This window comes from Trichosurus vulpecula, chromosome 4 (genome assembly GCF_011100635.1).
Source record: "Trichosurus vulpecula isolate mTriVul1 chromosome 4, mTriVul1.pri, whole genome shotgun sequence".
NCBI classification, from domain to species: Eukaryota; Metazoa; Chordata; class Mammalia; order Diprotodontia; family Phalangeridae; genus Trichosurus; species Trichosurus vulpecula.
This window is the reverse complement of record NC_050576.1, coordinates 373001256-373026550: the sequence shown is the minus strand read 5'-3', so window position 1 is coordinate 373026550 and position 25295 is coordinate 373001256. Positions and strand designations below refer to the sequence as shown.

Genomic DNA, 25295 nt, shown 5'->3' with positions numbered 1-25295 from the left:
AATTCTGCCTTTCAAGGCATTCTTCTCCTCATTGGCTTTTTGGAGCTCTTTTACCATTTGAGTTAGTCTATTTTTTTAAGGTGTTATTTTCTTCAGTATTTTTTTGGGTCTTTCTCTTGCATTTTTAATGATGATGCTGATGATGACAGCTAGATTTTATATAGCACACTGAGTTTTGTGAAGTACTTTACAAGTATTATCTCATTTGATACTCTCAACCACCATGAGAGGTAGGTTCTATTATTATTGTCACTTTGTAGGTAAAGAAATTGAGGCAGATAGATATTAAGTGACTTGCCCAGTGTTACATTACTGATTGTCTGAATTGGATTTAAACTCCAGTTTTCCTGACTTCAGGTCTAGTGCTCTACACATCTTGCCTTTTACTCTCTACAATCCCCCATTAAAAAAATTCTTCCTCTTATCTTGGAGAACCACCCTATTTCATATCTCCCCTTTCACCATTCAATGGCTAAAAAAATACAATAACAGCTTCTATTTCATTACCACCCATTCCTTTCTCAATTCTTTGCAATTTGGCTTCAGTCCCAAGCAAAATAATGAAATTTTTTTCAAAGAACACTAATGACCATCAAGCTGTCAAATGTAATAATCAATTTATTGCCACGTAATATCCCCATTATTTTTGTGCTATCTTCTCCTATTTCTTGATGTTCTCTTTTCCCTTGGCTTAAGGACTCTTGAATCTCCTCTCCATGGCCTACTTGCTAAATATACACATTCCCCAAAGGTCTCTTCTAGGCTCCCAAATTTTTTCTTTATGCTATTGCTTCCCTGATGATCACATTAACCTGAAGGAGTTGAAGTATCATATGTATACAGTTGCTTGACAGATATAAATGTATGTCATATATGTATATACATGAACATATTTTGAGAACATAGTTCTCAAATTAGATATCTGATTGGCATCTCAAAATCAAACATGTCTAAATCAGAACCTGTCATCTTATGAAATACTTCAGTCATGGAATAGGAGCTGATGAAAGTTTTTTATAAGCTAAAAATAAACCAGAATAATGTAAATATAACAAAAGAAAGTTGAGTGGAGTTATAAACAGATATGTCAACATTTTAAAATTTTAAATAATAACCTTTCAAATGTTATTTCCTATAAGAGTGCAGCATCTATTTTTCTGAAGCTGTTAAAGCTTAAAACTAGACTAACACTTTTGGGACACACCGTATGTGCCTCCTTCTCTCCAAAAACATTCACCACTCAAAGACAAATATTCACCAACCCTTGCCTAAGCAATTGCAAAAGACTTTCTTTTTTAAGTATAATCATATATTGATGGATTCTTGGTGTTTCTTTTTAACATCAACATAATTTTCCCCAGTAACCATTCTCTTTTCTCTCCTAGGAAGCCATCCCATATTTTTTTTTTTGAGAAATTAAGGTCTTCATTTCAAAATCTTTGAGTTATGGTTGACCCCTTTACCAAGTGCCAATAGTCACTTGCCACACTTGTACCAAGTTGTCTGTGTATCCAGCAAAGAGAGTCTGGCCATCAGCAGACCAGGCTAAGGAGGTGCACTGGGGAGGCTTGGCCTTCCTGCTGGTGCTGATCACTTCTTGCTTAAGCTCATCCACAATGATTTTGCCCTCTAGGTCCCAAATCTTGATGCTGGGCCCAGTGGCAGCACAGAGCCAGTAGCAATTGGGGCTGAAGCAGAGGGCATTGATTATGTCACCACCATCCAGAGTATAGAGGTGCTTACCCTCATTGAGGTCCCACAGCATGGCCTGACCATCCTTGCCTCCAGAGGCACAGAGAGAGCCATCAGGAGAAACTGTAACTGTGTTTAGGTAGCCTGTGTGGCCAATGTGGTTTGTCTTCAGCTTGCAGTTGGCCAAGTTCCAGACCTCGACCAGCTTGTCCCAGCCACAGGAGACAATGATGGGGTTGCTGCTGTTGGGTGAAAAACGGACACAAGACACCCACTCTGAGTGGCTCTCATCCTGCACAGTGTATTTACAGACACCCAGGGTGTTCCACAGCTTGATAGTCTTATCCCGGGAACCAGAGACAATCTGGCGGTTGTCGGAAGAGAAGGCTACACTCAGCACATCCTTGGTGTGACCAACAAAGCGCCTGGTGGTAGTGCCAGTTGTGAGATCCCACAGCCTTAGTGTGCCATCCCAGGAGCCTGAGAGTGCAAACTGGCCATCCAAGGAAATGACCACATCACTAAAAAGATGGGAGTGACCCCTGAGGGCACGCTGGGGGATCCCATAGTTTGTCTCATCTCTGGTAAGTTCCCACATGATAATGGTCTTATCTCGGGAGGCTGACAGGATCATTTCGGGGAACTGGGGAGTCGTGGCAATCTGGGTCACCCAGCCATTGTGGCCTTTCAGGGTACCCCGAAGGGTCATCTGTTCAATCATGATGACGAGACCTCGGTGGATCGCTCCAGGAGGAAGGATGGATCCAGATTGCACGGAGAGAGAGCGACCCTCCCTCACACCAGCAGCCCAGCAAGAAAAGAGCCCCATATTTTTAAAGAAAAAAAAAGAGGGGAAAAATCAAAATAACTGAATAATAAATCAAAAAAGTCTGAAAAAAATGTGCAATGTACAATACTTGCGAACCTCCGACCTCTGTAAAAGAGGTATAGTGTCTTTTCGTATCTCTTTGTTCTAGTAAAGAAGGAGGTTGCAAGAATAAGAAAATGAAGAAAAAGAATCTATACATCCAAGTACTGGTACCTATTAAGCTGTCTATCTAAATAGAGCTGGTCACTCCAAACTAGTTCTTATCTATTGCTATCCATTACCGGGCATGATACTATGTACTGTAGCTTATAGGGCTCTACGCTACAAATTTAAGTCTCAGTTAAATCCCTTTAAAAAAATCAAAGCTCTAATCTTTTTTGTGAGGCAGAATACATTTAGGTATTGTGAGGAATATAATCTCAATAGTATGAATTACTTTAGTCAAGTGATTAACAAACTTAGGAGGGTAAATATTTTCATTTGATTCAATTTAATTCCACAAAATGTTAGAGTTCTCAAAGGGTTTAAAGAAGAGGTTGGCATCCCAAATGAATTTCTAATTCCTGGGACTATGTGGTGGAGATACTTTTAAGAAGGTAGATCTTTTAAGTGTTCCTTACCTTTTCCTCCAACCTTATCTATAGCCTAGAAAAATAAGTGCATTATTTTATCACATAATTTCTGAAATGTTATAGATTCCTAGTGTAGCATATTGATTAAAAATTTTACATTCTCTCCAAAATAATAATGTATAACTTACAATGCCACTTTTACCCCTTTGAAATAGATAAAACATGCCAACTTATTCATTGTTAACATTTTACGAAAATAAGTGTGCATGTTTGTTACATTGTAGTAGTTCCATTTGAAATTGTCCTAAAAGTAAATTAATAATACTATGAAAATGCACTGTGTAAAAGGATGATTTTGTTTGTTTGTTTTTGGCAGGGCAATTGGGGTTAAGTGACTTGCCCAAGGTCACACAGCTAGTAAATGTGTCAAGTATCTGAGGCCGGATTTGAACTCAGGTCCTCCTGTCTCCAGGGCTGGTGCTCTACTCATTGCACCACCTAGCTGCCCCCAGGATGATTTAAAAAAAAAAACAAACAAGATGCTAAGAGCTAATTTATGTCACTTTTCATGGTTCTAAATAGCCTATAAATCAACAGAGCAACAAAATAGAGTAGATATGAATGTCCTGCTTATAACTACTTTGTAGTTATTTTTGTTTTGTTTGTTTAACCAAAAATCCTTCTGAGTTCAATGTTCATAAAATAATTAAAATACATAGATTTCTTTTTTTTGTTTTTTAATAGAGAGCAAAGTAGAAGTTAGAAATTGTAATAAACATAAAGACAGCCACTAATTCCATCCAAGAAGGTTATTCATTGAAATTTATTTATCGTATAGTCTTTATCTTGTTTGATTTAGTAAGGGCAGAGCCAAGATGGCAGAGTAAAGATAGGGTCTCACCTGAGCTCTCTCCCAAGTCCCTCAAAATACCTTTAAATAATGATTCTAAACAAATTCTGGAGCAGCAAAACTCACAAAAAGACAGAGTGAAACAATTTTCCAGCCCAAGAAAACTTAGAAGGTTGGCATTAAAGATCTGTTGCACCACGGTGAGAGAGGAATGTGGTGCAGCACCAGTCACACCAGTACATCCCAGGCCCCAGCAAACAAGAAGCAGGCCTTGGGAGCCACTGAATCAGCAGTGGCACCAGTTACTTCCAGAGCTTTCAGCCCACAGATGGTAAGGTGGTCAAACAACTGGTCAGCAGGAGATTATAGGGGTCTCTTTGCTAGCACTGAGGCAGGGCTCTGTTGCTTTGCCCATACGCAGATCCAGGTCACAGTTGTAGGTGGTAGTTGCAGGGCACGGAGCGGCACTAGCACACCAGAGCTTGGAGACACAGTGCAGTGGGGACCCTCTTCATAGTTCCAGGGCAGAAAAGAGTGCTTGTGGTAACTCACAGACCAGGGCACAGGTTAGGAGAGGAGTAAACATCTCTCCTTAGATCACACCACCTTGGAACAACTAAAAACTTACAGGTTTCTAGAAGTATCTCTAAGAACAACTGCACAAAATCCCTGAAACTTGGGGACAGTGCAACCTCCACCCTGGAAGCAGAACCCTACTTTAAGAAAGTCAAGTAATAGGCTGGGGATATGAGCAAGCAACAGAAAAAAATTCTGGCCATAGAAAGTTACTATGGTGAAAAGGAAGAAGGTAACTCAGAAGAAGACACACTCAGAAGACAACAAAGCTCCTGTGTCCAAAGTTTTTAAGAAAAATGTTAACTGATCTCAGGTCATGGAAGAGCTTAAAAAGGATTTTGAAATCCAAGTAATAAGAGGCAGAGGAAAAAATGGGAAGAGAAATTAGAGTGATTAAAGAAAATCATGGAAAACATATCAACAGGAGACACAAAAAAGTACGGAAGAAAATAGCACCTTGAAAAACAGACTAAGCCAAATGGTGAAAGGTACAGTGATAGAAGAATGCCTTAAAAAGAAGAACTGGCCAAATGGAAAGAGACAAAAAATGAACTGAAAAAAAGAACTCCTTAAAAAATAGAATTGCCCAATGGAAAAGGATGTACAAAAGCTCACTGAAGGAAATAATTTCTTAAAAATTAGAATTGAGCAAACAGAAGCTAATGACTTTATGAGAAATCAGGAAACAATAAAATAAAACCAAATGAATGAAAAAATAGAAGACTATGTGAAATATCTCATTGGAAAAACAAATGACCTGGAAAACAGATCCAGGAGAAGTAATTTTAAAATTATTGGACTACCTGAAAACCATGATTAAAAAAAGAGCCCAGACATCCTCTTTCAAGAAATTATCTAGGAAAATTGCCCTGCTATTCTAGAACCAGAGGGGGAAAAAAATTGAAAGAATCCACCAAATACCTCCTGAAAGGGATCCCAAAATGAAAAATCCCAGGAATATTATAACCAAATTCCAGAGCTCCCAGGTAAAGGAGAAAACATTGCAAGGAGCCAGAAAGAAACAATTCAAGTATCATGGAGCCACAATCAGGATAACAGCTTCTACATTAAAGGATGAGTGGGCTTGGAATATGATATTGCGAAGGGCAAAGAAGCTACGATTACAACCAAGAATCACCTACCCAGCAAAACTGAATTTAATCCTTCAGGGGGGAAGATGGATATTCAATGAAATAGAGGACTTTCAAGCATTCTTGATGAAAAGACCAGAGCTGAATAGAAAATTTCATTTTGAAATACAAGACTCTAGAAAAGCATGAAAAGGTAGAGAGAAAAAGGAACTCATAAGGGACTTAATAAGGTTAAACTGTTTACATTCCCACATGTGAGGATGATACCTGTAACTCATAAGAACATTCTTATTATTAGGGCAGATAGAAAGAGTATATGTAAAAGAGGTCAAAGGTGTGAACTGATTATGAAGGGATGATATCTAAAAAAAGTAAAATTAAGGGGGTGAAAGAGGAATGTACTGAGAGAAAGGGAAAGGGAGGAGCATAATGGGATAAATTATCTCACATAAAAGAGCCAAGAAAAAGCTTTTACAGTGGAGGGGAAGAAAGGGAAAGTGAGAGAAAGTGAGTGAAATGTACTCTCATCAGAATTGGCTCAAAGAGAGAATAACATAAACACTCAACTAGGATAGAAATCTATCTTACCCTACAGGAAAATAGGCAGGGAAGGGGGGAGAGAGGGAGAGAAGAGAGGGCAGTTTGGGGGAGGAGGGCAGTAAGAAACAAAATACTTTTGCGAGGGATAGGGTGAAAGGAAAGGGCGAATAGAATAAATGGGGCACGGGAAAATAGGATGGAGGGAAATACAGTTAGCAATAGCAACTGTGAAAAAAAATTTTGAAGCAAGTTTCTCTGATAAAGGCCTCATTTCTCAAACATATAGATAACTGAGTCAAATTTGTAAAATTAAGAACCACTCGCCAATTTATAAGTAATCAAAATACATGAATAGTTTTCAGATGAAGTAACCAAAGCTATCTATAGCCATATGAAAAAATGCTCTAACTCACAACTGATTGGATAAATGCAAATTAAAACAATTCTGAGGTACTACCTCACACCTATTAGATTGGCTAATAGGACAGAAAAGGTACATGACAAATGGTGGAGGGGACATGGGGAAAATGGGGCCTTAATGCACTGTTGGTGGAGTTGTGAACTGATTCAACCATTCTGTAAAGCAATTTGGAACTATATACCAGGTCTGTAACCCAAAAGAGATTTAAAAAAAAAGGAAAAGGACCTATGTATACAAAAATATTTATAACAGCTCTTTTCTTGTCACAAAGAACTGGAAATTGAAGGGATGCCCATCAATTGGGAAATGGCTGAACAAGCTGTGGCATGTGATTGTGATGGAATACTATTGTGCTATGGAAAATGAATTACCAGGATGCTTTAGGAAAAGCCTGGAGACACTTTCATGAGCTGAAGCAAAGTGAAATGTACTGTGTACAAAGTAACAGCTATGTTATGGGATGATCAGCTGTGAATGACTTGGCTATTCTCAGCAATGCAGTAATCCAAGGCAACTCTGATAGACTTATGGTGAAAGATGCCATTCATCCCTAGAAAAGGAACTGGTGGTGCCTGAATGCAGACTGAGGCACATTTTTTTGCTTCCTTTGTTTTTTTTGGAGGGGGCTCTGTGTTTTTTTCCACTATATGACTGTTATGGAGAGACACATGTATAGCTTGTGTCAAATTGCTTGCTTTCTCAATGGGGGGTGAGGGTGGGGGAGGAGACGAGAGAATTTGGAGCTAGTGGTTTTGAAGACGAATGTTGAAGATTGTTTTTGTATGTAACTGGGGACAATAAACTATTAAACAAAAATTTTTTAAAAAGTAAAAAAATCCATGGGCATCCATATTTAACTATTTATATAATAAGGTTTATATAGTAATAAATCATAATAGATACATACATATTAAAATACATTTTAAATAAGTCAAAAATGTATCTTTTTCTACCTTAGACAAACATCCCTTAAACTTTTTTCTAGGAATAGTCTATCCAAACAGAATAGTATAATTATGTTTATCAATTCGAAGAGCTATAGTTCAATATAGAGTTGACAGGAGATCTAAACATTTAGAGTTTATAGACTTTTGTGGAATCTCTATTGCTCTTGCTGGAAAAAGTTCAAACATAAATAGGTTACTTACAGTACCATGATTCAGAACATATTCAAAATGTAAAAAATACTAGAATTATGAAGAGTCTGCAAATCTTTTTATACAAAAAATAGTTGAAGAAAACAGATATGTATTGCTTAGAAAAGAGAAAACTAAAGAGAGGGCTAACAATTGTCTTCAAATATTTAATATTCTATCACTTATAAAGGGCAACAGATCCCCTTTTATTTTTTTAGTGTTTCAAAAGGTAAAACTCGGACCAGTTTTAAAATCAAAACAAGTTAGATAGATTGAAGGAAAGTTAAGCTTAGCAGAAGAAAGAATTGTCTAATAATTAGAGATGTCTAACAATAGGATGAATTGCTTCAGAACATAGGTAGTTGCCCATCATGTAAACTATTCCAAAAAGATAGAATTAATTTTTCTTAGAAAAGTTGAAGAAAAGACTTTTATAATATTTAAGAATGAATAAAATGTTCTTCAGATCCTTTAAAATTCTTGCTTCTTTAGTTCTGTACTAATAACTCAATATTCAAATTCAAAGCCAACATGAAGCTTAGAATTCTAGAAACATGAAGTTCCTGGATATTATGCTCATGTTTCCACATCAATTCATCCTGTTGAATAAGTAATGGTTTTGAGAAAGAGCTTAAACTAGGCATCTGCAGAGCCAAAATTACCTGAAGTTAAGTAAAGAGACAGCTTTTTTTTTTAGAATTTTCACTGTACCAGTGCAGTTGTCAAACTCAGTATCTTCCATTTTAAACAAATATAAATAATAAATTCATGCCTTATATAAAAGCCTACACTGATTAGTTAGAAAAAGGTGAGCTTTTTAATTTTTTTCCATTCTTGACATGGAATTCCTATTACTTCTTTACTTCATCTCTAAACTAGTCATATACTGAACTACTTCTAAAACATATGTCTGTCCAGCATAAAATCTATCACACATTCACGTAGAGGTTTGGCATCTCTTTTGTGTTATTTATATATACTTTTCCATATATTCACTATGCTGACCCTGGATTCTCCAAGATTATGCCTCTCAGATCTAAATGTCCTATCCTTAAATCTTTCCCTTGATATTGGCTCAGTCCAATATCAACAACTGTATATTGGACATTATAAAATGGATATCTTTTATGTATCTCAAACTCAACATTTTCTGAAGAGAATTTATATCTTTACCCCCAAACTCACTTGTATTCCAAACTTTCCAGTTACTATTGAGTACACTAGCATCCCCTTAGTCACCCAAGTTAACAACTTTAGAGTCAACATTTCCCTTTCCCTCACCCCATATATCTAATCAGCTCAAAAATCTTGCTTTTCTATGTCCACAACACTTCTCAAATACACTCCCTTTTCTCCACTCAGACAGTCATCCCCCTAGTTTAAGTCTCTAACACCTGGATTATGGGCTTCTAACTAGTCTCCCTGCCTCAAATCTCTCTGTTCTAATCCATCTTCCACTCAGCTGTCAAAGTGATTTCCCCAACTATAGAGCTGATGCCATTTACCTAATACCTCACTACTCAATAAATGCCAGTGGCTCAATATTACCTCAAGGATTAAATAAAATTCCTTTGTTTAACATTTAAAGCTATTCATAACATGCTCGCTTCTTACTTTTCAACTCTTCTTATGTATTATTTTCCTCCAAACACCTTATAGTCCAGTCATGCTGGTCTACTTGCTGCGACTCACACATAGTGCTTTGTCTCCCATTTTCATGCCTATTTACTCACTGTCCTTTATGCATGTAATGCTCTCCCTACTGATCTTTGTGTTTTAGAATCCTTAGCTCCATTTAAGAGTCAACTCAAAGGCCAATTTCAATTGAAAGTCTTTCCCTTTCCCTCCAACTACTAGTGCCTTCCCATCCAAGATCCCATCTACTCTATCCTTTTGTAAAGTACCGTACCTATTTCTCTACAAAGTGCTGTACGTGAGGAAGAAGGAGGCCAGATCACAGTGAGGGAAGTAAAATGTAAGACTGGTGAGATAGGAAGAGGCTAAGTTATGAAGGGGTTTAAAAGCTAAATAGAGGAGTTTATATGCGATCATGGGAGTAAGAGGGAGCCACTGAACAACAATGAGATTGTGAATCTACAAACTCTGGTACAGTGCACACTATACAACTCTAATTTCAGAAGTCATCTTACTATCTAGAGGTAAAAATTATCTTTCTTCTCATAGTCCTCAGCAAAAATGATAACGACAAAAAAGAGAATATGGTAAATATATTACAAATTAAGAAGGAAAAAATACCATCTGCCAGCAGTCAATTACAAATTGTTGCTGTTGTTTCTTAGTCATTCAGTCACAGCTGACTCTGCATGACCCCACGGACTTTGTCCATCAAGTTTTCTTGGCAAAAACATTGGAGTGGTTTGCCATGTCCTTCTCCAGTGTATCCCCACCATTTTACAGATGAGAAATTAAGGCAAAGTGAGGTTAAGTGACTTGCCCAGAGTCAAACAGCTAAGTAAGTGTTTGAGGCCAGACTGGAGCTCAGATTTTCTTGACTCCATGCTCAATACTCCATCCACTATACCACCTAGCTGCCCATCATTCAATTACAAATACAGTAGTTAAAACTTTAACTTTTTCTGGTATTCATTTTAATTTTACTCTGAGAGGCTTTCAACATTATGTTCATTTTGAGGGCTTAAAAAGTATTTTTTTTCCTTGCCTTGGTGTTTTCCTTCCTTTTAAAGAATACTTTCATATAGGCTTAGAAAATAACTAGTCATTCCAGTTATTTTTTCTAAAAGTACACATTTTAAAAACTGACAAATCCCGGGATGATAATGAGGTGGGATAAACTGGTATCTTTCTCAGAGAAGGGCTTTAAAGTCCCTCTTGCCTCCCCACTCCACCCACTCCCTATATGTACATTCTACTGAGGAAGGTCTCAGACCTTCAGGGGGATGGTGACATGGGGACACAACAGAGACAGCCACAGCCATCAAATAAAACTATGAAGGTAAAAGAAAATAATAAGCATTCATAACTAACTATACAAATGACAGACAGACAGAAAGAGCTAGCAAATAGAACACAGAAAATCACTATAAAGTCCTCAGACAAATCAAAAGACAATAAACCTTGGTTCAGGTAGGAAATCTAGAGCTATCTGACAGCACCAACAGAACCAAAGCCACAGTGAAAATGTGAAGTTTTATAGCTTCAATCAGTACCAGATAGAGGCTATCCAGTCTTAGGTAAATGAAACAGAAAAGACAAAAACCCTTCAAACAAGACATACCAACTAGATTAGGCCCTGAAACCAGACGCAAAGTTAAACCAAAATTAAATCACAGTACAACAAGAAGGACCATGCTCCAAACCAGGTAAAACAGTATGAGTTCTAAGACAGCTCATATAAAGCAGCTTTTTGTAAAGTGGGGGACATTAAACACTCACTTAAAGAGATTTGCCTTTCAGAAATATGCACTGGACAAGTCATACTTCATATCTGTCTTTTTTTTATTCAAAAAGTCCCTGCAGGAGTGCAATCCTCATCACGGCCTTACTAAAAAATATCAAAAGGTCTCTTTGCCTAGGGTAGAACCCAGGACATCATTGCAGCAGGACCCAAAGTCAGAAACAGAAAGTAGGTTTCATCCTTAGTACACCAAAATTGTTGAAAAACTGACATCTCTCTCCATGTTTATGGTTTAGCCAAGAGAAGAAACAGACCGTGATTATTCAAGTACATATCCCAGTCATGTTCTTTTTACAAACTGAATATAGGTGAATAATTTATGGCCCTACAAAAAAAAAGATAAAGGGGGAGGGAGGTAAGGGTGGAGGGGAGCAGCACAGATTTGGAAGACACATAGCTGATAGTATTAGGAAAGGAAACTAATGGAGATCTATTTAGTGGGGCACATGTGATCAGAAATTCTAGAAACATATACTATAAGTGGAAGCTTTCCAGAGAGAGAGTGTGTAAATTTTCTTATGGGCAAGAAAATTTCTCTTTCCTGTCTTCTCGAGGGTAAAAATATCTAGTTTACATCTAGGACTTTGCAGTGATGTTGAGCTCTCCACAAGTACAACAAAGTGGAAGAGTCCAGAATCATGATTCCACACTAGCAGCTGGGGGAAGCAAATGGCGGTCAGGAAAGGTTTTGTGTAGAAGGTGGCATGTAAGCTGAGTTTTGAAGTAAATTAGGGTTTCCAAAAGACAGAAAGAAGAAAGTACATTCAAGGTGTGGATTGCGTTTGTCCTTCGTTTTCAAAGACAACCATGACATCAGGAAAATGATGACATGACTTTGATTTGAGTGAGGGAGGGCTGTGCAAGGTCACCAGCCTCACTTCCTCCAGAGCCATCTGGATCCAGTGACCAGATATTCCTCAGGACTGGAGATGACCCAGGATGCAACAGGAGACGCTAGCCCTTTTAGGCTCAGGCCTTTTCAGGTACTCACTTAGAATGAGGTAATGCCCATTCAGGGATGGCCCCTTTAATTAGAAAAAAACAAAAACAAAAAAACTCCCCCAAAACAAACAAACAAAAAAAAAACAAAAACAAAGACCCTCAGAGTTGCTGTTCCAAAGAGAAATAGAAAGACAGGGATGGATGAAAGGAAGGAAGGCAGGCAAGCAGGCAGGCAGGAAGGAAGGAGGGAAGGAGGGAGGGAGGGAGGGAGGAAGGTAGGAGAAAGAAGGAAAGAAATCTAGTCAGTAATCCCCAAGTGGGTAGCTTCTAGCCTTCATTTCCCAAGCTCCAAAGTGTGGGAGAAAGCCAGTGAGTGCAAAGGTCCAAGACAGGGCCATGTATGACAAACGTCAAGAACCTTAGACTGTGTTATGTATGAACGGGGCCAATGAACAGCAGAGATTCTGGAAAGGTAGGCTGGAACCAGACTGGGAAAACAGAATGGAAGGTCCCTGAGCTCAAGGAACTCATGGGGAGGAAATATACAAGTACACATATAAGTACATTCAAAAAAAAGTACACTGAAGAGATTTTACTTTCCTGGTGTTTTATTCTTATTTTTGACAGTACTTACGATTTCAGTGACACATACAACCCCCAATAAGAAGCCACCCCCACACCCACACCCAGGCTGGGAAGTCCAGAACTTGTTCTGAAACTTAAAAGTCAGAGATTCCCTACAGCACTGAGGCTAAGTGACTCACCAAAGATCATTCAGCCTTGATATGCTACAGGAAGCATTTGAACCCAGGTCTTCATTTGGTAACCTGAGCTGCTTTACTTTTGCTTTTTTTCTAACATTCCTAATATAAAAAGGTAAGTAAACTGACTCCTGATTCAACTATATAATATGCTAAATTTTACTTTTCCAATAAGCTAAATTTTAGAAATATGCTAAATGTTACTATGCGAAATGTTTCAAAATGCTAAATATTACTTTTTAACTGAATATTATAAACTAACAAATGTTTTGACTGAAATTATATAACTTTTAAATGGAGAAAAAGTCTTGACTTGCAAAAAAATTATTTGGAAACAAGTAATATCTGAAAAATATTTCCATAAACACGAACCTTTGAAACCATCAGGATATACATCGGAGAGGAATTTTGTGTTAATGTCTCCTTCAACAAAGCGTTTATGGTTGATCACTTCTCGAAGTAAAGCAATATTATGTGTAACACCTATAAAGAAAACAGCATTAGAACAAATTAGAAGACTATTACTCAGAGGAATATAACATCATCATTGCTGAGAAATTAAATAATGTTATAGGCTAGAAGGATTTCTAGGAAGTTACTTTCCTTCTCTCTCTGCATTTTGACACAAATGCAAGTACTTACTTACAAAGAATCAAGGGTGTCATTTAGAAAATGTAGTAACTCCTTGTTATCCATTCCAATAATTTAGGGACTATGCCAATCAAGATATGAACTCATATTTCATTGAAAACCGACAGACAAGAAAGTCCCTATCCACAGCAAAACGTTTATAGCAGCACTTTTTGTGATAGCAAAGAACTAGAAACAAAGTAGATAACCATCAAATAAAGAATAGGTAAACAAACTACGGCACATGAATCAATATAAATAAAAATATAAATAAAATAAATAAATATAAATAAAAAATCACAAATATGATGAATACAGGTAAGTACAGAAAGAGTTGTATGAAATGATGCAGACTGAAGTAAACAGAGACAAGAAAACAACATACACAGTGACAATAAAGTAAATATAAAGAACAGTCATTAAAAAAATCAAAGCAAATGTTGTAAAACTATAAGGAATAAGCAGGGCTCCAAAGAAGTGATATGAGAAAACACGCATGCCTCACCCTTTGCCAAGATGTGGTATGTTGCACATGGTTTCAGACTTTTTCAATATATGAGTCGGTTTGGCTAATTTTTTCTTTTTTTGTCCTTAAAAATTTTTTTGTTTTGTGAGATGGCTCTCTGGGATGGGGGGGGGGGGGGGGGGGGGGAGGGCGGGATTTTGGTGATGTAAAAAAAAAGACATCAATAAAAAATTATTTTAAAAAGGAAAAAGAAAAATTGAAGACATCATAAGGAACTCCTCACCAATCCCACACTTCAGTCTTAAGGGATGAGGCCATCCTCCTTGCCAACTCTAATCCTTCAAGACACTTGGACCTCATCTCCCAACTCTCAAGAAGCTTACTCATTCTATAATGTCCATCTCTCTATAAATTTCAGCTGCTACTTATCCATTAGTCCCTTGGCTCTAGCTGACAAATGTACCTATGCCTCCCTCTTCTTTTAAAAAAAGCAATTGACTCACATCCCACTCAAGCCATAATTCTAAACTTCTCTTACCTTTCACACACAAACCCTTAGAGAGGAGGGTTGGGAGGGGAGAAGTGGCTCTACTAGATCCCCATACTTTCTAACCTACTCATTTCTAAAATCCTTGCAATCTGGATTAACTCCAGTAAAATAATTTCACTCTCTTTAAGGTCACTTTGCTAAGATCCATTGCTAAATTAATTGCCTTTTCTCCATCATCATCCTTTATGATCTTTCTGTAGCTTGACACTGCTGATAACTATTTCTTCCTCCTATATCTTCTCTGGACATTTATGATATCTATTGGACCCCTCTCAAGTATTTGACTGCTTCTCAGATATTTATACACATTATGCTCATTAACTGTGGATCAGTCAATAAACATTTATTAAGGATCAACCTATATACTAGGCACTGTCATAAGCACTGGAGGCTAAATATAGGACCCATTCTAAAGGAGCTCATAGTATAACAGAGGAGATAATATGCAAACAACTATGTAAAGAAGAGCTACATAAGAGTATAAACTGGAAATAATCAACAGAGGAAAGGCACTAGAATTTAGAGGCATTGAGAAAAGCTTCCTACAGAAAATGAGATTTTAGCTGAATCTTGAAGGAAGTCAGGGAAGTGAGGAGGTGAGGAGGAAGAGAATTCCAGGCATGAAGCAGTCCATGAAAATGCTAAGAATCAAGAAACGGAGTATCTAGCATGAAGTACAGAAAGAAGGCCAGTGTCACTGAATTACAAAGTATGTGAGAGAGTGTTTGTTGCAAAAAGACTGGAAAGGAATGGGGGAAGGCAGGTTATGAAAGTCTTTGAATGCCAAACAAAAGGATTTAATATTTATTACTGGAAGTGATAGGGAACCACTGGAGTTTAATGAAGAGGGGGTGACATGATCAGATATGCACTTTAAAAAGGAAGATCACTTTTGACAATGAGTGGAATATGGACTGGAGTGGGAAGAGACCTATGACAGGGAGAACAACCAAAAAGCTATTGAAATAGTCCAGGCCTGATGTGTCTGTGGCCCGTACCAGGGTGTGCTGGGGCAATTATAGGGGCAATGTCAGAGCAGATAAGGAAGCATATGGAAGAGATGTTAGGCAAAACCAAGAGGTCTTGACAACAGATTAGATATGGGAGCAGGAAAGGGGGTGAGAGTAAGGAGTTGAGAACGATATTTGGGGAACAAGTCTAGGTGACTGGGAAGATAATGGTAACCTGAATATTAATGGGGCAGTTAGAAAGATAGATTTGGGGGTAGGGGTGGAAATGGAGAGGAGAAAATAGTTGTTTTGGACATGCTGAACTGAAGATGTATGATTGAAAAGGCTCTTTAAAAAACTACAGTTCAAAAGTCTATTCTACAGAAACAGTCTTACAGTCTTACAGTGTATTATAACAATAAGGCTTACTTTGAATACAAAGACTAACCCCACATTAAGAGCTATGAACCACTGGATTTAACAAAAATGATTCCTGAATGGTTCTCTGCATCCTTAGCTGAATTCAGAGGCCCCCACTTCCTCTGACTGTTTAGCAGATCCTGCTTGTTCTGAGTCTGAATCACTTTCAGAGTCCTCTGAAAATTACCATCAGCATCAGCACCATCTCCAGAAACATCACTTCTCCCTCAGGATTCTCTAACTCATTTGACCTAAGTCTCTGTACCTGGCTCTCTTCTGTTTGCTCTCTATTCTCACTCATTTGGCAATGTCATCAGCTACTACGGATTTAATTTCAATTTCTGTGCAGATTATTGGCAATTCTAGTTATCCAACACCAATCTCCCAACAACCTCCAGGCTAGCATCAAAGAACTATTGGATATTTAGAATTAGATGCCCTGCAGGCATCTCTTCTTCAGAATGTGCAAAAGAAAGTTGATTAAATCCACCCAATTCCAAACTTCCCTCTTACTATTAAAGATGCTTTGATTCTTCCACTCACTTAGGACTGCAGCCTTCAGGTTTTCAACTATTCTCTCTCTCATCCCACATATCTAATCAATTGCTAAATCTTATCATTTCTTCTACAACAGTCCCTCTCATATACACTCCCTTCTCTCCATTAAAAAAGCCATTACTCTAGTTCAGGCCCTTATGACTAGTCACCTAGTCAAGAAGGCAATATACTTTTTTCTTTTTTTTTTTTTTTGCAGAGGGAAAGGCAGGGCAATTGGGGTTAAGTGACTTGCCCAAGGTCACAGAGCTATTAAGTGTGTCAAGTGTCTGAGGTCACATTTGAATTCTGGTCCTCCTGACTCCAGGGCTGGTGCTCTACTCACTGCGCCACCTAGCTGCCCCTACACAATATACTTCAAATTGGTCTCATTTCCTCAGGTCAATCCCTAATTTCATCCATCCTCCAAATGAAAGCATTAAAGGTACAAAGAATTAGAAAAATGCTAGCAATTAGCTATTAATTCCCAAAGCATACAACATTCACATAAACACACATATATCCCTGCTCAATAAAATCCAGTAGCTCCCCACTTATTATCTGTAGAACTGAATATTAAGTCTTTTGTTAAATATTTAAAATTTTTTACAACCTGGTGCCTTCCTTTCTAACCTTATTACAATCTACTTCTCTACACAAATTCTATGATCAAGACATAGTGACTCTATAATTTCTACCTAATGGTTTCAGTTCTGTCCTCTGGACCTGTACAAGGTAAGTCTTGCTCATTCTCTATGACAATCCATCACCCATTTCCATTCCTTTGCCAAAACCTCTTTTCCCAAACCATGATTCTTAAAACTTCTTCCTTCCTTTAAACTTCAGCTCAAGAAAACAAATTCCCACATTGGCCACATTCAGAAAAATGTATTTCTCTTTGTGTATCTCATTTCTCTGTCCTGAAGTGGGCCAGATTTTGCTTCAACGGTCTTCAGGAAGCATTTTTATTGATCAAAGGTCATCAGAATTGTTCTTTTTTTAAAAAACAGTATTGATGTTATAGAATGAAATGTTCTCCTGGTTCTGCTTCACTCTAGATAAATTCAAACAAGTCTTCTCAATTTTCCCTGAAACTGCCTCTTCATTCATTACAACAAAATAGTATTTCCTAACATTCATATACTATAATTTGTTCAGTCATTTCCCAACTACCAGGAACTTACTCTGTTTCTAATTATCTGACACTAGAAAAAAAGCTGTAATAAGTTTTCTGTAATTATAGGACTCTTTATACATTATTTATTTATTTAATCTCTTTAGGAATATGAGTGTATGCAGAGTTTAGTAAATTTGGGGATGTAAATTCTAATCACTTTCCAAAATATGTGGACCAATTATTGGCTACACCAACACTGCATCAAAATGGGCAAGTTTTCACTCACTCACCCCCTTTAAAATCTGTCACTTTTTTTTCAGTTTTGCCAATCTGATGGAACCTAAGAATTTATTTAATTTACTTATCTCTAATTATTAGTTATTTTAAGCATTTTTTTCATATAGCAATAATTAGCTTGGGTTTCTTCCTTCAGAACTGCCTATTAATACCCTTAGACTATTTTATCAGTTTATCCATTAGGGAATTGTTCTACTCCTTTTTGAGGTATAAGTAAAAGATAGGGCCTAGATGAGAGAATTTTTTTTTCATTTTTCTAGGCCCATGTGGGAATTTTGCAATGAACTGTTTTTCCAACTTTAAAGTCCTCTACTTTTTGTAGTAGTATGCTAGAGAGCTTCCTAAAAGGTTTTTAGTACCCTATCACCTTTAAGAAAGTACCAAGTTATCTTCTAGGATTCTAATGACCTGCTGGTTAAAACCTAGTCACCTTGATCTTAAATCTTTCTTCTCTTCTTTTACATTTTTGTTCAAGGCAAACACATTTGCACATTGGCAACCTTCAAAAATTTTTCTCTCTCTCTTTCTTTGTTTCCCTTATTTCTTTCTTCTTTTTTCCCATCCTTTCCATCCTTTTTCCATTCTTTCCATCCTCTTTTTCCATCCTTCCTTCTTTCCTTCCTCTTTCCATGTCTCTTTGAATTCAAATTGTCAAACATATGGAGCTACAAAACACTGAATTTAACAATGTTTTGTGATTGTTCTTTGTATCCTTCTTAGTTTGGGGGTCCTCTGCTTCCTCAGGCTATTTAGTAAGTAGGAATTCTTCAGCAGATACCATTTTCCTTAACCAAAATCATTTTCAGAGACCTCTGGATTTTCAAGATTGGGGAAACAGTACACACTTTTATACAGTTTATCAATACACCAAGCCCAGGAGCCTTATATCACACCTACCTCTTTCTGACTCCCAGCCAGTTCATCTAGTGTTGCCCTCAGGAGCAAAACAGTCTAACATCTAAAAAAGTCTAACACCTCTTTCACACAAAAAAACTGGATCCCATTAAGTTCTCTTTTCTTCAGACTAAACATTCAAAAACGTTTTTTAACCAAACCTCATATGGCAAAGTCTTTAGTCCTCTAACCATCATATTTATGTATGATCAGGACAAAGAAAAGAAAAACTATTACTTCCCTTTTTAAGACACTATCCTAAGCTGCCAGGCCCAACATGGCCCTGGGATAGAGCCCAACAGGCCCCAGCACAGCATCAGATGAGGGGCCAGGTGCAGCTACACGTATGTGGCCAGGCACCCCACAGGATCTGTGCAACACCAAGCAAGTAGCCAGAGATTGCAGCCCCTGACACAAGAAGATTGGGACAGTGTTCCCTATATATTAGGAGCAGAGTACAACTTTAAAAGTAACCAAAATGGCTGGAAAAAAATGAGTGAAAAAAAAAACCTGACCATGGAAAGTTATTATGGTGACAGGGAACATCAAAACACATACCCAGAAGAAAACAACATCAGACCACCTACATGGAAAGCCGAAAAAGAAAAAAAAATTAATATTGGTCTTAGGCCCCAAAAGAACCCCTGGAAGAGCCAAAAAAAGATTTTAAAAATCAAATAAGATAGGTTGAAAACAATTGGGAAAACAAATAAGAGAGGTGAAAGAGAATCATGAAAAAAGAGTCAACAGCTTGATCAAGGAAACACAAAAAATGGAAAAAGGTATACAAAAATTTACTGAAGAAAACAACTCCTTAAAAAAGTAGAATTGGCCAAATGGAAAAAGAGGGAAAAAAGCTAAATGAAGAAAGTAATTCTTTAAAAATTAGAACTGGATAAGTGAGAGCTAATGACTCCATGAAACATGAAGAATAAATTTTTAACAAATCAAAAGAATGAAAAAATAGAAGAAAATGTGAAATAACTCATTGGAAGAATGAATGAATTGGAAAATAGATCCAGGAGAAATAATTTAAGAATTACTGGACTATATGAAAGTTATGATAAAAAAAAAGCCTGGACAACTTACTTCAAGAAAGTATTAAAAAGAAATCACCCCTATATCCTAGAACCAGAAGATAAAGTAGACACTGAAAGAATCCACCAATCACCTTCTGAAAGAGATCCCAAAATGAAAAACTCCAGGAACATTATAGCCAAATTCCAGACCTCCCAAGTAAAGAAAAAAATACTGAAGGCAGCCAAAAATAAACAATTCAAATATCATGGATCCACAATCAGGATTACACGGGATTTAGTAGTTTCTACATTAAAGTACTACAGGGCAAAGAATATGATATTCAGGAAGGTAGAAGACCTAGGATTACAACCAAGAAACACTTACCCTATGAAAATGAGCATAATCCTTGGTGGGAAAAATAGTTATTCAATGAAACAGGACTTTCAAACTTTCCAAACAAAAAGACCTGAGCTGAAGAAAAAAATGTGATTTTCAAATATAAGACTCAAGAGAAGCATAAAAAGGTAAAAAGGAAAGAGAAAACAAGAGATTCAAGATGGCTAAAATATTTGTATCCCTACATGGGAAGATGATACATGTAACTCCCAAGAACCATATCATGAATGGGAGAAATAACTCCTTTGGACCCTTACTCTATTCCAATCAGTATTAATCAGTTTGACATGATTCCACAGGGGTAGGGATCATAAGTTCTATATATTAGGTTCCAGAGCTATGAGCTACAGACTGTAAATTCACTTGTCTAATTGCAGGAAGCTAAGAGACTCCCCACCCTTGTTTTTCCTTGTCCTAGTGACCAAGCCCAGTGTGGCAGAGGCAACTCAATTACATAGAAAGTCCTCCAACTTATTTTTGTACCTCCAGATGTTTATCTCTTATCCAACATGAGCAAGTGACCATATGATGACCACTTAGTCAGTAGAGATGTCCGATGCTTCACAAAACCTAAGATCCCTCTGCTGACATAGCATTTCTAATTGGTGCATCATTTACTTAGTATAGTCTCTTCAGAATATTCAGGTATAAATCTGGTATCAAGCCTTATAAAAATAAGGCACTGAAAGAAGCGGGCATCTCAGATCATGAGGAAGATCTGAGGTCTACTTCATTAGTGGGGATCATGGACCCTTTAATAAAGTACCATTGACTCAGAGCTCTGCCTCAGACTCTTATATTGTAGGATGGACAATTTTAATCCCCACACTATTAATGCAGTTTAAAAAAAGTATACATAGAAAGAGTGAATGGGTATAAGGTGACTTTAATGAGAAGATACCACCCCACCCCGGAAAAACAAAACAAAACTCCAAATGGGTGAGAAAGAGGATAACACTGGGAACAGAAGGAAGAAAGAGGTCAAATGGAGTAAATTATCTTGCATAAAGAGGTGCAAAATACCTATTATAGTAAAAGGGAAGATGGAAGGGGGGTGGGGGCATCACTTGAACCTTAATCTCAACAGAATTGCCTCAGAGAAGGAATAAAATACAAACTCAGTTGCGTATAGAGCGCTATCTTACCCTATATGGAAGGAGGAGGGGTGGGGAGTTTAAGAAAAGGGGAGGTAGGAACTGACAGGAAGGAGGGCAGATTGGGGAAAACAGTGAGCAAAAGAAAGGAGGAAAAGGATGAAAACAGAGAGAGAACAATAAACAAGAAGAAAAATAGGATGGAGGGAAATACACAGTTAGTAATCATAACTATGAATGTGAATAGGATGAATTTACCCATAAAAGGAAAACTGGATTCTTACAGCTGCAGTGGATAAAGGTTTTCAAGTACTACTATAGAATAAAAGAATTTTAGAGTTAAAAATAACTTCAGGCAATCTAGTTTGACTTCTTGATATTACAAATGAAAAAACAAGCCTCATTACAAGTGATTCAAAATATAAAGCTATGTTTTGCCACATAATGGTCATAGGCATCAAAATGGTTAAGAATTTGTCTATTCAAATTATGTAATTTATATTTTTAAATTCTATATTGTAAATAATGAAATATTATGGCAAGTCATTCAATATAACTGAAGACAAAAAACCCTACATCTCAGATACCAAGGAGTCATTTCAGTAGCAAATTAAATGAAAACTTTGTTTTATCACTTGAAAAATAATTTTTAAAATATAATAAAGCAATGATGATTTCCATTTTTCTAAATGATGTTTCAAGTGCAAATGAAATATCAAATGAGTATCCCCGTTAGTGTTCTCTAACATTGATAAAATTTAAAATGTAAAAAATTACTCTATAAAACTAGATCTTGTCATGGTTTTCTTTTCCCCCTTAATCTATTTTAAGATCCATGGTGAATCTAAATGGCTGATGATAGAACACTGGATCTTTGTATCTTAACTGAGATTACCCCCCAAAGGCCTGAAATAAAAAGTAATCACATATTAATGCATTTCTAACTAATAAGCAATAGACTAAACTCAAAACTATTAAATCCTAAAAACCTGGATGAAATTTGGTAAATCAAGATATTCATTAAAGTAAATTTTGAAATTTTAAAGGAGTCTTGAAATTTGTATTTCTATATGGCTTTTCATTTCAAACGAGAGGAAAGAAACTAACTGCCAAGAAATCACACCATGATGATGTGGATGATAGAAATACTTTTTTAAAGTAACTTTACAGCTTCAATAAACTTCTTAATCAAACTCATAAAAAATTTGCCACCTTAAACATTCAGGAACTTAGAAGTTTTATATTTGCAATTTAACATGACCTCTGTCAAAGTTCATGAGGTCTCCATCTGTGTGTGAATAATTGCCAGACTGAAGACATGAAGAGCCCAAGACTGGCTTGCTCCTGACTACCTGCTGCTTCCAAAACACTGACCAGACATGAGCTCCACACACTCATAGGATCAAACAGAGGCCACCAGGCACTGATTTTTCATGTGAACTTAGAAACTAAATTCAACTAAGTTATATCTTTGCTATAATGTTTCATTTTCTCAACTAAAATTGGCAATCATTTGGGGGAAAATAATCACATACAGATATTCAAACAATTACAAGAGAAAAGACACTGAACTAGGATTAATTTTATTTCCTTCATTATTCAGTTGTTCACCTCTTTACCTCTCAAACAATTAAGATACTTGGACAATATATAACTGTGAGTCTTTATTGCAGTTTTGTTGTGATTCTTTCTAAATTACTCATTATAACCTTATTTTCTTTTCTATACATTAAAAATTTTAAACATTCAGTATATCCTGAAGTTTTATGTCACAAACTTTAAATTTTCCTTTGTAATCATTTCTTCAAAAAAAAGTAACTCAGCAACTGGTAATGATATAACTTGTACATACCTAACAATACAATTTAATAAGTGCTTTACAACTTTAATGAAATACTTTCATGTATTGTATAAAGGGTATTACACATTGTAAAATGTATTTCTTAGTAAACATTTCAAAGGAAGTGCAACATTTTATCTTTTCAGGAACATCAAGTTTATTTCTACATGGTGATCACAGCGGTGTAGGGAATGATAACCATGGTTTTTGAAATAACTTTTTTAAGTTCCAGCTTACTCAGTATGCCCTACTCCACTGTTCAAAAAACACTACCATATAAAATTATGGGATGCCTTAACTCATATTTAAATTTTAAAAAGTGTAAAAATTACTTTAAAGAAATAGTATATAGTAGTCAATTTATAACAAAATGGATAGGGTACTACAAGGAAAATAAAAGTTTAATGTCATGTTCAAAGAAGGGTATTTTCATTCTAAATACATATTGACACTAAACATATTCAGTGTTGATTAGCCCTTTACAGTATTAACATCTGTCAGCTTGACATATGCAAACAAAAATCTGCATTTACATGTGTATACACCTAATTGGAGTCCTACAAGCCACTTCATAGATAAACAATTTAATGCTTAACTTCTTGTGAGTTTAATTATGCTAAATTTAATGAAAATAACTTTATTTGCATAATTGTTGATGGCTAAAAGTATACTGCTGCAAGATTAAACAAAGATCTACTGCTGTACTACAGGTCAACTTTGCATATAATATATCTTAATTAAAGGGTCAAAATTCTATTTCAATTTGAATTTTCAGTTTAAAGTTATGATTTTTAACATGATGCTAATATGTTAGCATTAATATGCTTTACCTATCTCAAATTCTGTATATCTGTAGAAGAATTATAAAAAACTGACTGTATCAACCACATATGAGCTGTTTTCTTAATGAAAGGTTTCATAACATAATTTAGGAAAGTAAACAGAATAAAAGGTGATAAATGGTGAGTATTTCATTTAAAATTATTTATAAAATATATATTTTCTGATAAATACTGCATTTGAATTTATTTAATAAGAAGTCTACAACTTGTGATTAGGGCTTTTCATAAACTAGCAGCATCATAATGAGCATTATATTACCCTACCTCAAATTAATCCTTTAATTCCACAAGTCTGAAAATCTAAGAGTAATTCAGCTTTTGTAGGTTACCATCATTTGAAAAAATAAGTACAGATTAAAAACATAGATACATTTTACTGTTATTTGAAGGACATGTTCCCCCCCCCCCCGCCCAAGGATATATGACCTTGAGTCTTCTATCACCAGAAAAAGTTGTTTTCTTTCCCTTTTAGTTTACTAAAAACTAGGAAGGAAAAACAAGACATTTCTGTATTCCTAAGTAATAAATGAGAAAATGTAACAGAAATAGATAAAGTAAGAGATAAGACAACCAGGATGATAAGAAGGCTGGTATACAAAGGTATAGAGTATGTAGAGTAGAGAAGAAATCAGCTGACCTTTCCTAAATTCCCTTCTAAATAACTGAGGTGCAGCTCAGCTCAGGCCCTGCATGGATGGCAGCGGAAGCTTCATGAACTCTCAGCCCACAGACGGGGAAATGAAGGTGAGTAACCGGTCAGCAGGAGACTGCAGGGGAACCTGTGCTAGAGCTAGGTTCAGGATGCTGTTATATCGCCCATAACCAGTTCTGGGTCGCAGCCCCATGGCCAAAACAAGCAGTATCACCTGCAACAAAGTTGCTACAAGGGAGCAGGATTCCATGTCACAGTTCCAGGACAGTGAGAAGTGCTTATGCTCCCTCATATGGGAGTAGGGACTCTGGTTTCAACTTCAAGAAAGAGGTAAGCACAGATAATTGTAGCTGCAGAACAAAAGAGGGACCCGGTCACAGCGTCAGGGCCAGGAGGAGTGCTAGCACTGGTGGCTAGAGGAACAATACTGCTACCTGGGTAAAGACAATAACATAGACCAGTAGAAGAGTGACCACACCTCTCCTTAAATCATGCCATCTTAGAAGCACTGAAAACCTACACACTCCGAAAATAGTAGCCAATAAAGCCTAAAGCTGGAGAGAATGCCCTCTCCACTCCAGGAGCAGAGCCAAACAAAAAAAGGACCAGACCATAAGAAGTTACTATGGTGACAGGGAAGATCAAGACAGAAACCCAGAAAAAGAAAACTATGTCAAATCAGCTACAAGCAAAACCTAAAAGGAAAATATGAATTGCTAACAGGCTGGGAAAGAATTCCTTAAAGAG

The 25295-nt window shown here is 36.7% G+C and overlaps 2 protein-coding genes across 2 annotated transcripts in view; both read right to left on the bottom strand.

Moving 5' to 3' along the window:
- PCCA (propionyl-CoA carboxylase subunit alpha) overlaps nucleotides 1-25295 on the bottom strand; it is a 515891-nt gene that overhangs the window by 222025 nt on the left and 268571 nt on the right. The window contains exon 17 of the mRNA XM_036753355.1: nucleotides 13219-13329. Coding sequence (XP_036609250.1) covers nucleotides 13219-13329 — 111 coding nt within the window. The remainder of the gene's footprint in view (nucleotides 1-13218; nucleotides 13330-25295) is intronic.
- Nucleotides 1440-2483, bottom strand: LOC118845445 (receptor of activated protein C kinase 1-like). The gene has a single exon (XM_036753356.1). The coding sequence runs from the start codon at nucleotides 2411-2413 to the stop codon at nucleotides 1460-1462; it is 954 nt and encodes a 317-aa protein (XP_036609251.1). The 5' UTR covers nucleotides 2414-2483; the 3' UTR covers nucleotides 1440-1459.

Bases quoted from the DNA above. Each gene is read 5' to 3' on its own strand.
- LOC118845445 (XM_036753356.1), bottom strand. From the start codon at position 2,413: ATGATTGAACAGATGACCCTTCGGGGTACCCTGAAAGGCCACAATGGC.